Source organism: Mustela erminea, chromosome 6 (assembly GCF_009829155.1).
Source record: "Mustela erminea isolate mMusErm1 chromosome 6, mMusErm1.Pri, whole genome shotgun sequence".
Classification (NCBI taxonomy): domain Eukaryota; kingdom Metazoa; phylum Chordata; class Mammalia; order Carnivora; family Mustelidae; genus Mustela; species Mustela erminea.
In genome coordinates, this window is record NC_045619.1 from 125,442,083 (window position 1) to 125,454,438 (window position 12,356).

The 12,356-nt window shown below is 37.4% G+C and overlaps 1 protein-coding gene across 13 annotated transcripts in view; it reads left to right on the forward strand.

Moving 5' to 3' along the window:
* Positions 1 to 12,356, forward strand: part of MLLT10 (MLLT10 histone lysine methyltransferase DOT1L cofactor) — a 236,313-nt gene that overhangs the window by 81,031 nt on the left and 142,926 nt on the right. For all 13 annotated transcript variants that reach the window (XM_032349580.1, XM_032349576.1, XM_032349581.1 and 10 more), the window contains one exon: positions 3,058 to 3,167. In XM_032349580.1, the coding sequence (XP_032205471.1) occupies positions 3,058 to 3,167 (110 nt within the window). The remainder of the gene's footprint in view (positions 1 to 3,057; positions 3,168 to 12,356) is intronic.

Genomic DNA, 12,356 nt, shown 5'->3' on the forward strand with positions numbered 1-12,356 from the left:
TTAAATGGTACCTACCATTTTTAAATTGCCTTTTTCTTTTCTTTCTTTCTTTCCTTTTTTTTTTTTTCTTAAGATTTTATTTATTTACTTGACAGAGAGACAGTGAGAGAGGGAACACAAACAGGGGGAGTGGGAGAGAGAGAGAAGCAGGCTTCCGGCTGAGAAGGGAACCTGATGCAGGGCTTTAGTTCCATAACCCCGGGATCTTGACCTGAGCGGAAGGCAAACACTTAACAAATGAGCCACCCAGGTGCCCCAGGTTGCCTTTTTCTTATTAGTGTTTGGTTGCTGCAAACCTTTTACTCTCTCTCTCTCTCTCTTTTTTTTTTTTATTTAAAGATTTTATTTATTGATTTGTCAGAGAGAGAGGGAGCGAGCACATGCAGACAGAGTGGCAGGAAGAGACTGAGAGAGAAGCAGGCTCCCTGCTGAGCAAGGAGCCCGATGCGGGACTCGATCCCAGGAGGCTGGGATCATGACCTGAGCTGAAGGCAGCCGCTTTACCAGCTGAGCCACCCAGTCATCCCCCTTTTACTCTCTTTAACAGAGTTGTAACAAAGTTGGTTCTGACGGGTCCTGCTTGGTTTTTTGATATTTCCTTGGTGGAATGTGCTTTTGGAGCTGTCTGCTCCACTATTTTTGCTGACATAAATCTGGATATTTTTGCCTTCCTTTAAATTTTCTTCGGTTTGTTCTGAGATACAGTTAGGTTCTTTGGAAATAGATCCTTTCAGCTTCTTGGTCTTACGATTTATTAGTTGGGTCTAGAGCAGTGCTTGGTCTAAGGGTAAATTATTCCTGCTACCGAGGCAAGATCTTTCTGAGTATTCACATAACCAATGCCCTGTAAGTTGAGTTTTTCCAGTCTGGCTAGGGGGACCAAGCCATGTTTTGGCTCTTTTTGTCTGCCGTATACTCTTTCCTTTAATTCTTCTGGGTAGTTCTTTTTCCAGCTTCAGGTAATTTCTTCACTCATATGTACTCTTCTTTAATATTCAAGTGGTGTTCTCTGTGTATCTCTGTCTGTGAGTGTTTGTTCTCTGTGTGTAGAACTTTCATTTCTGGTACTTTGACCTGCCACTTTTCACGGCCTTGGTTTTACCTAATCTTCTGAACTTTGGGAGTGCCCAGAGCTTGGCCTCAGTTCCTTTCCTTGTGCCTTGGCCTGAAGGAACTCCAAAGTGCTAATGTTTTGTATTTTTTTCTTCTGACCTACTTTGTTGTTGCCCTCTAACTCTGTTTTTACCTATGTCTAAATTGCTGTTAATCCCACCCATTCATTTTCTTTTCTTTTCTTTTCTTTTTAAAATATTTTATTTATTTATTTGACAGATCACAAGTAGGCAGAGCAGCAGGCAGAGAGACAGGGGGAAGCAGGCTCTCTGCTGAGCAAAGAACCCAGTGTGGGGCTCAATCCCAGAACCCTGATACCGTGACCTCAGCTGAAGGCAGAGGCTTAACCCACTGAGCCACCCAGGTGCCTCCCCGCCCTTTTTTAAGGAGTGAGAGAGAGTGCACATGTGTACAAGTGGGGAGGGAAGGTGGGAAGAAGAGAGAACCTTAAGTAGGCTCCAGGGAGGGCTCGATCTTAAGACCCTCCGGTCATGGCCTGAGCTGAAATCAAGAGTCAGATGCCTTACTGACTGAACCACCCAGCTGCCCTCCGCCCATTGATTTTTAACAAATTTTTATTTTTACGTCTGGGATTTTTGGTTTACTATTACAGTTCTCAGTTCTTGGAAGAAATTTTCAATTTGTATTGTATGCATTTGAATGTAATAAGGATACTTATTTTAATGTCTGTGGCTGAAATTCCAGAATACAGATCTGTTTTGATTTTCTTGTTTCTGCTGGTTTTCCTTTATGTTGTCTTCTCTCTCATGTGTTTCGTACTTTTTATTCTGCTGAAAATGGTAATGAACCAGTAGTAGTTATTTGTAGTCAAAATTACATTGTTTTCCTTCAGAGAGGCTGTATATTTGCTTCTCTCTGGTGCCCATGGGCACTTGTAATTTAGTCTTACATGAGTCCAGTTTCAGAGTTTGAGATGATCAAAGCCTTAGTGCAGTCTCTTTGAGGGTCCATGTACTTTTTATTATTCTGGCTTGTGGTCCTTTAGTGCTTCAGGTGGAAGGGGGTTGGAGCTTCTTAGTTCCCCTTTTCCCTCAGTTGTCTGATGGATTTAGGTAGGTCCCTGTTCTTTTGGCCTTCTGAGTTTGTCAGAACCTCCTTTCACTTTTTTTTATTTGTTTTCTCTGAAGTAGGCAGATGACTCTTGGGTGGCAAAAGTGGCCAAAAGCTGTACTCACCTCCCTGGACTTCCATCTTTTCCAGTTTTGGCTCAATAATTCCTCATTACCACATCTTCTGATACCTTCACACATTTTAAAAAATTAAGCTTTAATATTTAATATCAATTATTAAAATATTTTAAATAAAAAATCAAAATAGTAAAATAATGAATGTTAGTACTAGTATTTAAAGTATCAACATTAACAATCTAAAATTTTATTATTGATATTTAAGATGAAAATATCAAAATTTTTATTTTTATTTTCCTTTTTTGTTTTGAAAAGGGGGAGTAGGGGCAGAGGGATAGAGAGGGAGAATCCCCAGGTAGGCTACATGCCCAGCGTGGAACCTGATGTGGGGTTCAATCCCATGACCCTGAGATGATGACCTGAGCCCAAATCAAGAGTCAGATGCTCAACTGACCGACCCACCCATATGCCCCTTATTTTATCTTATTTTTAAAGTGGTTTTCAGAAACAATATTGATTTGAATTATTTAGTGTACTCTTATAAGAAGTATCAGTGTTAGCATTTGATTGAATTTTAAAAATGTTTTATTTGTGTTACTATCCTGGAGAAATGATTGAGTGCTTTATCAGTAGTGGTTTGACTGTTCAGTCAGTAATGAGAATTTGCTCATGTTTTGTTGTGCATTTACTTAACATAGGCATTTAAAGGATCTCTTTAGAAAGTTAATGATTTTATTTGTGTTTCAAAAAGTTTTATTGAAAACTGGAAAATGACATTACTTTTATTTATTTTTAGGTTGGGCTCATGTGGTTTGTGCCCTGTATATTCCAGAGGTACAGTTTGCCAATGTTTCTACAATGGAACCAATTGTTTTACAGTCTGTTCCACATGATCGTTACAATAAGGTACAGTAGATATTATTTTATTGATGTTCGAATATAATTGTTCTAAAGCTGGGAACTATAAGGGCTTTTTTTGTATTTTGTTTTATTATAGGCCTTCATTAAAAATTTTTAAATCATACGCTTCCCATCAGATTTGAAAAAAGTATAATTACTAAATGGTAAACTACAATTATTAAAATATATTCTAAAGTCATAGGAGAACAAAGAAAACTATATACCTTTTGCTAACCTAGATATTCAGTATTTTAACATTTAAATGACATTTAAGTTCTCATAGATTTGTCCTTTAGGAGTTATTGGTTTTTATATTCTTTAAAACATAAAGATTCTATTAAATTTGAATTATCATTATTTGGTATAACATTTATTATGATATAAAATATCCTTTCTTAAAAATAATCCTGTTAGAGAATATTACTTGCTCCTTTTCCTTTCCCAAATTATTTTCTATCCTCAAGATAGGATTTTTGTTGTTGGCTTTTTCTTAAAAACTTAATTTAATTTTCTTTGCTTTTTTTTCACCCTGTATCTTTGTATTGATTAGTACATAAATATTATTTCTTAATTCTTTGTGTGTTAGATGACTTTTGTTTTATCCAGTGTGTCTTTAAATATAATGTTACCATTTAATACCATTTCTGTGGGGAAAAGGTATCATCAGTTCTAAGGTTTCAAATATTTTTGTGTTAAGTGTTTTATAATGTAGATGATCAATATTTATATTTAAAATTTTAAAATATAGGAAACGGAAAAATACAAGACAGGAATTGTCCTAAGTCTTCTCTTTTGTGATCCTTTTAGATTTTTTTTGTGCATTTTTATATATAGTATTTGTAAAAAAATGTATTATATTTTTTATACTGTTGTGTGTTTTTGAAACTTTATCAACCCTGAACATCTTTCTGTATCCGTTAGATTTCTGTCATTATTTTTAGTGGATACTTAGAATGTAATACAGAGTGTTATTACTTTTTTTTTTTTTTAAAGATTTTATTTATTTATTGACAGACAGATCACAAGTAGGCAGAGAAGCAGGCGGAGAGAAAGGAAGGGAAGCAGGCTCCCCACTGAGCAGAGAGCCCGATGCGGGGCTCGATCCCAGGACCCTGAGATAATAGATTTAATGACATTTAAATTCTCATAGATTATAATCTCATAGATTATAATCTATGAGAATTTAAATGTCATTAAATCTATGAGAACTTAAATGCCTGAGCCGAAGGCAGAGGCTTTAACCCACTGGGCCAACCAGGTGTCCCTGAGCTTTAACCCACTGAGCCAACCAGGCGCCCCTGAGCGTTATTAGTTTTGATAAATTAATTTCATCAAAGGAATCCCTTACTTTGAAGGGCCTCGTTTGGCTTGGCTTTGGCTTTGGCTTGTATATGCCAATAGAATCTCTGTGTAAAAGGCTGTGAATATTTTGGAAACATCTGTAAATGTATTATATGAAATTGTCCTCTGAAATTTATACACGAGTAATATGTGAGGTTGCTCATAAACTTATATCCTGTTAAGGTATACTGTGTATTACCATTAAAACAATCTTTGCTGTTCTTTTACTTATTTAATTAAAAAAAAGAATTTATTTATTTATTTTAGAGAGAGAGAGAAAGAGAGAGCTCCTGAGTGCCGAGGGAGAGGGAAGGGGAGAAGCAGACTCCCCACTGAGCAGGGAGCCTGACATGGGGCTCAATCCCAGGACTCTGGGATCATGACCTAGGCCAAAGGCAGCCTTTTAACTGACTGAGCCACCCAAGGGCCTCCTTCACTATTTGTTTTAGTGAAAAATACTAGGCTAAATATTTTATAGTTAAAAAATGTTATTCATGTTTACTAATTGACCTTGAATAGCTCTTTGTTCATTTTAGTACTGTATTTAAAAAATTTTTCCTACAAAATGTTTTTTATATTAGAGATTTTTTTCTTTTGTCTTGTATACTTGCTGTGTATGCTGTTTACCATAATTTAACTTTTGCTTTTTTTTTTTTGTTAATATTTGCTTTTTAACTTTCATTATGTCTTCATGGTTTTTATTGTTATTGGTATTTTAGCAGGTAATTTTTTTCTAGTTGAGAAGTTTAACATTTTTATATAATTTACAGAGCTATTTTCTATTGTTTCTGCTTGTGATGCCACACAAAGAAAATTTTTCTCTATGCTAATGTCTAAATTTTTTATTAGTATTTTCAAGTTCATATTTTTAAGTCTCTTTATTGTTCATCAAGTTCATATTTTTAAGTATTTTTCCTTTTCCTTTTGAAGTAATTTTAAACTTACATAAAGGTTACATTAATAGTACAAAGAGTTCTTCCTCTTGTAAACCTTTTCAGAGTTATTTATCAATATATGGTGACATCTTAGAATGCTTTATTTATTTTTAAAAATTAATTAATTAATTAATTTGAGAGAGAGCTCAAACATGAGTGGAGTGGGGAGGGGCAAAGGGAGAGGGAGAAACAGACTGTCCACTGAGCAGGAGCCCAATGTGGGGCTCCATCCCAGGACCCCGAGGTCATGACCTGAGGCGAAGGCAGCCACTTAACCTGCTGCGGCCCCTCCAGGCGCCCCCAGAGTGCTTTAGTTTGCATTTCCTCTAAGAAAGGACTTTTTTCTCCTGCATAACCAGGGTACTGTCATCAAAAAGAGGAAATTAACTTTTATCCATTATTGCTGTAATCCACCGACCTCATCATTTCCCTGATTTTCATTCATGGTTTCCCCTGTTTTTCCACTAATGCCTTTCATAGCAAAAATATCACAGATTGTACTTTGTCTTGTAAGTCTCCTTTAATCTTCAGTAGTAACTCAGTCTTTCCTTTAGTTTCATAACTTTGATCCTTCTGAGGGTTGCAGGCCAGTTATTTTGTTGAATGTTCTGCTATTTGGATTTTCCTCATGATTAAATTTAGATCTTGTATTTTGGCAGGAATATCACAGAAGTGATGCCTTATTCTCATTGCATCCTGTCAGGTGGTACATGATTTCAGTTTTTCCCATTGATCACTTGATTAAGGTGGTGTCTGTAAGGTTTCTTCACTGGGGAGTTAATCTTCTTTTCCTTTATAATAAAGTATTTTGTGAGGAAGTAGTTTGTATATAAATATATTGTTCCTTGTGCCTTTTACTCACTAATTTTAGTGTCCATTGTTATTTCTTGCCTTAGTTTATTACTGTGATTGATAGCAAGTGGTGGTTTTCTGTTTGCATCACTTGTTCTACATTCATCAGGTGGCATTCCACCTCAGGGAATAACTTTCTCTGTGTCCTGTTTATCTGTTTATATTAGTATAGACTAATATGGACTTATGTGTTACTATTTTATTTTAATGAGTCATTCCCCCATTACTGTCATCTATCTTCAAGCTGGCTTCTGTGTGTTTTGTTATGTTGTGAGCTCTCTATTTGGACGCAGCAGTATGTTTCCAGGCTCATCTGATCCTGATGATCCTAGCCCTGGAACCATCACCTGTTTCTCCAAGGAGTCTTGATTTCTTTTAGAAACCAAAGTGGGGGCTAAGTGTGATGCTGCTGCTGCTGCTGCTGCTGCTGATGATGATTTTTAAAGATTATTCTTAAGGATTTTCTTTATTAGAGAGAGGGAGATACAGAGCACAAACAGAGGAAGTGGCAGGCAGAGGGAGAAGGCTCCTCACTGAGCAAGGAGGCCGACTGGGGACTGGATCTCAGGACTCGGGGATCATGACCTGAATCAAAGGCAGATGCTTAACTGACTGAGCCACCCTCGTGTCCCACTAAGTGTGATTACTGTTATTGGGATATTGCTAATCCCAGGCCTTCTCAGTGGGAATCGCTAGGAAATAAATGTGTATATATAGATACAGATATATACACATTCACATCAGTATTTTTTCAGTGCTTATCTCTATATTTTGAAGTCTGTGAGGTCACAATGATACTTCTGATTCAATATATGAATATATATTATAGATATACACATATCTATATGTATTTTTAAATATAGAGAGCTAGAACCATAAACTTTTAGTAATTTCTCCAAATCAAATCCAACAATGCAGGGTTAAATTTTTCTTTTCATGTTTATGACTCTCATCCCAACAGTAAAAATCCTGGCTCCCATTATCCTCAATGAATTTACTTATTTGATCAGTCTCTCTTGTATTAATAGATGGATTGCTATGATCCTCTAATGCTGCAATCATCCTAACCTTGTTTGGATTCTACACTTCACTCTGGGTTGCTGTTGCTTCCCTGTGTTGGCTGCCCTTTTCCCCTTTTTTGGGATTTGATACTCAGCTTTAGTCATTGCTCCCTCCCTCTTCTCTCAAATGGTTGGTCTCCTCACCTTGCTTAGGCTTTGGCACTCCACCACCCTACCCTCAGCACCCTTATGGGAGCTTACTTTGCTGGGGCTTTGACACCTGTGTTAGACTTCCCCACTTCCCCAGCATGGATGCTGCCATGCTTGGACCCATCTTATGGCTCTAAGACTAATGTACTCAAGGAGTAAGGGAAAGAAGAAGGAAGAATGGACTATTTAGATATAAAACTTTTATCCATTTAGAGTTCATTTTATCATATATATCAAATGTAGACATATGTGTCTACATTCTTCCCTTCCACATAGTCAGCTTTTTCAACACTATTGAATAATCTGTGTTTTACAGAGGAATTTGAAGAGTACATGATTCTTGATCTCAGGTTTGTGAGTTCGAGCCCCATACTGGGTGTGGAGATCACTTTAAAAAAAAGAAACGAAATACTGTTTTTTTTTTTTTTTTTAAAGATTTTATTTATTTATTTGACAGAGAGAGATCACAAGTAGACAGGGAGGCAGGCAGAGAGAGAGGGAAGCAGGCCCCCTGCTGAGCAGAGAGCCCCATGTGGGACTCGATCCCAGGACCCTGAGATCATGACCTGAGCCGAAGGCAGCGGCTTAACACACTGAGCCACCCAGGCGCCCCCGAAATACTGTTTTGATCATCATTAAATTCTTGGCTGTTTTTGACTTTTTTTCTGTTCCATTATTGCATCTGTTTATTCTTACTCTAGTACCTATTCTAAATTATTATGGCTTTATGTACATTTTAGTACATGGTAGAATAAATATTGTTAGTCTTTGTTTTTCCACATTAACATTAGGACTAACAAAATGCAGTTTCGACTGTATTAGTGTTACAGTGAAATATTGTTTTGAAGATGAATTGATCTTTTTATAATACTGAATCTTCACCTCTGGAAACATGGTATTTCTCTCCATCAAGCTCATTTTACAGTTTTCCTTATATGAGGGTGCTATATGGTTGACCCCTGAATGTGGGAATTACTGATGTTGACTCTTCCACAGTCAAAAATCCATGTATAACTTTTGACTCCCGAAAAACTGAACTACTGGTAGCCTACTGTTTACCAGAAGCCTTATCAAAAACAAGTTGATAAACACGTATTTTATATATTATGTGTATTATATACTGTATTCGTACAGTAAAGTAAGCTAGAGAAAAGAAAATAAAAGAAAGTCGTAAGAGAGACAACTATCATATGATCTCCCTGATATGAGGAAGTCGAGAAGCAACATGGGGAGTTTGGCGGGTAGGAGAAGAATAAATTAAACAAGATGGGATCGGGAGGGAGACAAACCATAAGAGACTCATAATCTCACAAAACAAACTGAAGGTTGCAGGGTGGGGGTGGTGGAGAGGGTGGTTGGGTTATGGACATTGGGGAGGGTATGTGCTATGGTGAGTGCTGTGAAGTGTGTAAACCTGGCTATTCACAGACCTGTACCTCTGGGCCTAATAATACATTATATGTTAATTTAAAAAAAGTCATAAGAGAAGATATATTTACAGTGCTATGCTATATCCCACATATAAGTAGGCTGGCACGGTTCAGTCTCAACGGTGCTCATGAGTCAGCTCTCTTCCCTGTTTCTTGGATTTTTTATGGTTGTTGATTTGTATAGTTAACCTTAAAAGCATAATAATATTCTGTTCTTGATTATTCAGGGTAGCTAATAGGCACGTAATTCTGAAATGATAGGAACAATTGGAAAATGGATTGTTGAGTTTTGGAAGACAACCATTTTTTAGTGGATGGTAGCAAAGAGTGTTGAAGAGCATTTATTAATGTATTGGTCTCTTACTGTGGACCTATTTTATATCAAGCATTGTGCTAGACACTGGGAATTCAAAGAAGCATAACATGCAGGTTTTTTTCCATATGCCACTCCGATTTAGAAAGATGATTGGGCGCCTGGGTGGCTCAGTCAGTTAAACATCTGCCTTTGGCTTGTCTTGATCTCAGGGTCCTGGGATCAAGCCCTGTGTCAAGCTCCTTGCTCAGAGAGAAGTCTACTTCTCCCTCTCCCTCTGTCTCTTCCCCCATTTATAACGTATGAAAATAGTAATAATATATGTCATAAGTACAGGTTTCTGCAGCTTTCAAAAGTAAAGCATTCCTGTAAAACTTTTCCTAAGCTGAAATTGGTATAAAATTGAGAGAGCAGTTACCATTAATTTATATGGAGAAAGTTTTGAGCATTTCCAGATTGAAAAAATAACCTTTCTTAAACTTTTCTGATACCTTAGGACTCATCGGTATAAAAAATGCACAAAATAAACTGAGACAAAGCACAGATGGTTACAGACATAGTTCAAAGCTCTGGAGGCTTGATGTGGAGATGCTCAGTGTAGTTCCTTGGGAAGAAGCTTGGCAGTGCCATTCATGCTGCTCTGGGTGTGTGCTGCCTCTGTAATGGCTCAGTGCAAAGCAAATGCTGAACACCACTTTCCCTTTTTGCCTTTTTTCATAAAAGCAAAAATCCTTTAAGGATTGTTTTTAGTTAGTAAAACAGGTATTAATGTAAGTCTTATAAAGTCAAAGTGGCATAGCACAGACTTTTGAAAAATAGGGGATACCCGTAATAATAAATGTGAATGGCGTATTATGGAACATAATGAAAAGGAGGGATTACTTTTGCCTAAGGAATTGAATAAAGCATACAAAGAGATTATAAGGACTTTGCAGAATAACTAGGAATTTGACCTGTGGAAAAAGGCTTAAATAATAATTCCAGACAGAAAGTAACATAAATTAGTGCAGAAAGTACAAAGGGAAGGTGGTAACGAGTTCATAAAATAATAAATAATCTTGTGTGGTGAAACATAGTGGGATTTAGGAAAAAATAAAACAAACAAACCAACAAAGTGAAGAAAACTTTGTGAATGATAGGAAGGGAAGTTTTCTAGAATATCTATGTAGTGTTTCTAAATTGCAGAGAACTCATTGTGGTGACTTACTATGTTGTAAAGTTTTCTACATGTCCCTAAATGTATAACAGCCAGTTTCTGTGCCATTTGTCACCAGGTTCTGTTTTTAATTAATTAATCAATTAATTATTTTTAAAAAATATTTTATTTATTTATTTGACAGGGAGAGAGAGATCACAAGTAAGCAGAGCAGGAGGCAGAGGGAGGGGGGAGGCAGGCTCCCCGCCGAGCAGAGAGCCTGATGCGGGGCTCGGTTCCAGGACCATGAGATCATGACTTGAGCCGAAGGCAGGGGCTTAACCCACTGAGCCACCCAGGCACCCCCTTTTTAAAAATGTCTGGACCTCTCAGGTTGCATCAATCAGTTCTTCATTTCAGGACATACACATTTTGTACTAAACAATGAATGGTATATGTTACCTTTAAGTCACCTTTTTTTTTTTAAAGATTTTTAAAATTTATTTTAGAGAGAAAGAACAGGTAAGCCTGGGGTTGGGTGGATGGGAAAAAGGGAGGAAGAGGGAAAGAATCTCAAGCAGACTCTGCGCTGAGCTTGGAACCTGACATGGGGCTTAATCTTAGGACCCGGAGACCATACATGACCAGAGCCAAAACCAAAAATTGGACACTTACCTGATGGAGCCACCCAGATGCCCCTCTATGTTAGTTACCTTTTAATAATTTTTAAGAAATGTGAAGACTGGGGCAACATAGAGATTTTTTGAAGTTTTTGATGGTAGAAACTTGTGTTCTTCAGAGTCAAGGAAGCATTTTATTTTATTTTAATTATTTTTATTTTCTAAGATTTTATTTTTAAGTAATCTGTGCACCCAATATGCAGCTTGAACTTACAGCCCTGAGATCAAGTCATATGCTCCACTGACTGAGCCAGTCAGGCTCCCCGGGAGGCATTTATTTTAGAAAGCTACGATTTCCAGAGAGTAGTTGGTAGATGATGTATGTATTCTGTACATATGCTTTTGAAGAGGCTTTATTTATTGATGGCCACAAAGAAATGAGTGTTTATAAGTAAAGGAATGGTTTTAATAGACCAAACAAAGAACACCATAAAAACATGGTGTCATTTAACTGTAAAAGCTTAAAGGTGGAGGAATACATAGAAATTGCTAGCCCAGTATCCCTTCAATTTTTTTTTCAAAAGGAATGGTAGTGGGATAACTATTAAGAGAAGTGTTGTTTTGTTTTGCTTTTTGAAGATTTTATTCACTTATTTGAGAGAGAGAGAGGCAGAGAGAGTGACAGAGAGCATGAGCTGAGAGGAGAGGGAGAAGCTGAGCATAGAGCCCAGATCCAGGACTCGATCGCAGGTTGTTGGGGTCATGACCTGAGCCGGAGTTAGACTCTTAACTGACTGAACCACTCAGGCCCTCCAAGAAGTGTTGATCAATATATTTAGCATCTGAGTGGAAAAGTTTGAAAGTACTACATATTCTCTCTGATTTTGGGGTTCCTCATTAGTGCCATTTAAAAAGCGAGGTTTCAGATAGTGGAGCTGAACATTTCATGTATGCATTCATCTGGCCAACATTTATGTATGGCGTGCTCTGTTCTATATCAGACACTACTGGAAGCATGAGGAATACATAAAGCTCATACCTGGTAGATAGATGGGCACAAATTATTGATCGTTAGGTAGTATGATATGTGCAAGAATTCTAGAATACAGAGAATGTTTACTTAATGTGGTGTAACAGGGCTGAAGAGCAGCGAGAAGCAGGGTATCTTAGACTAGATTGTAGCTTCTCTGAATTTTGAAGAGTGAGAAGGCTCCAGGTGCTGGCTGTGAGGAGAGGAAAGAAGAAGGAGCACATCAGTGGCTTTTACTTTTACAGGCTGAAGAAGCAAAAGCTTTGAAGGAGGAAATAGAGTGAGACGGAGAGAGCGTGAGGCTAGTAGTGAGGGAGAAGGGCACTAT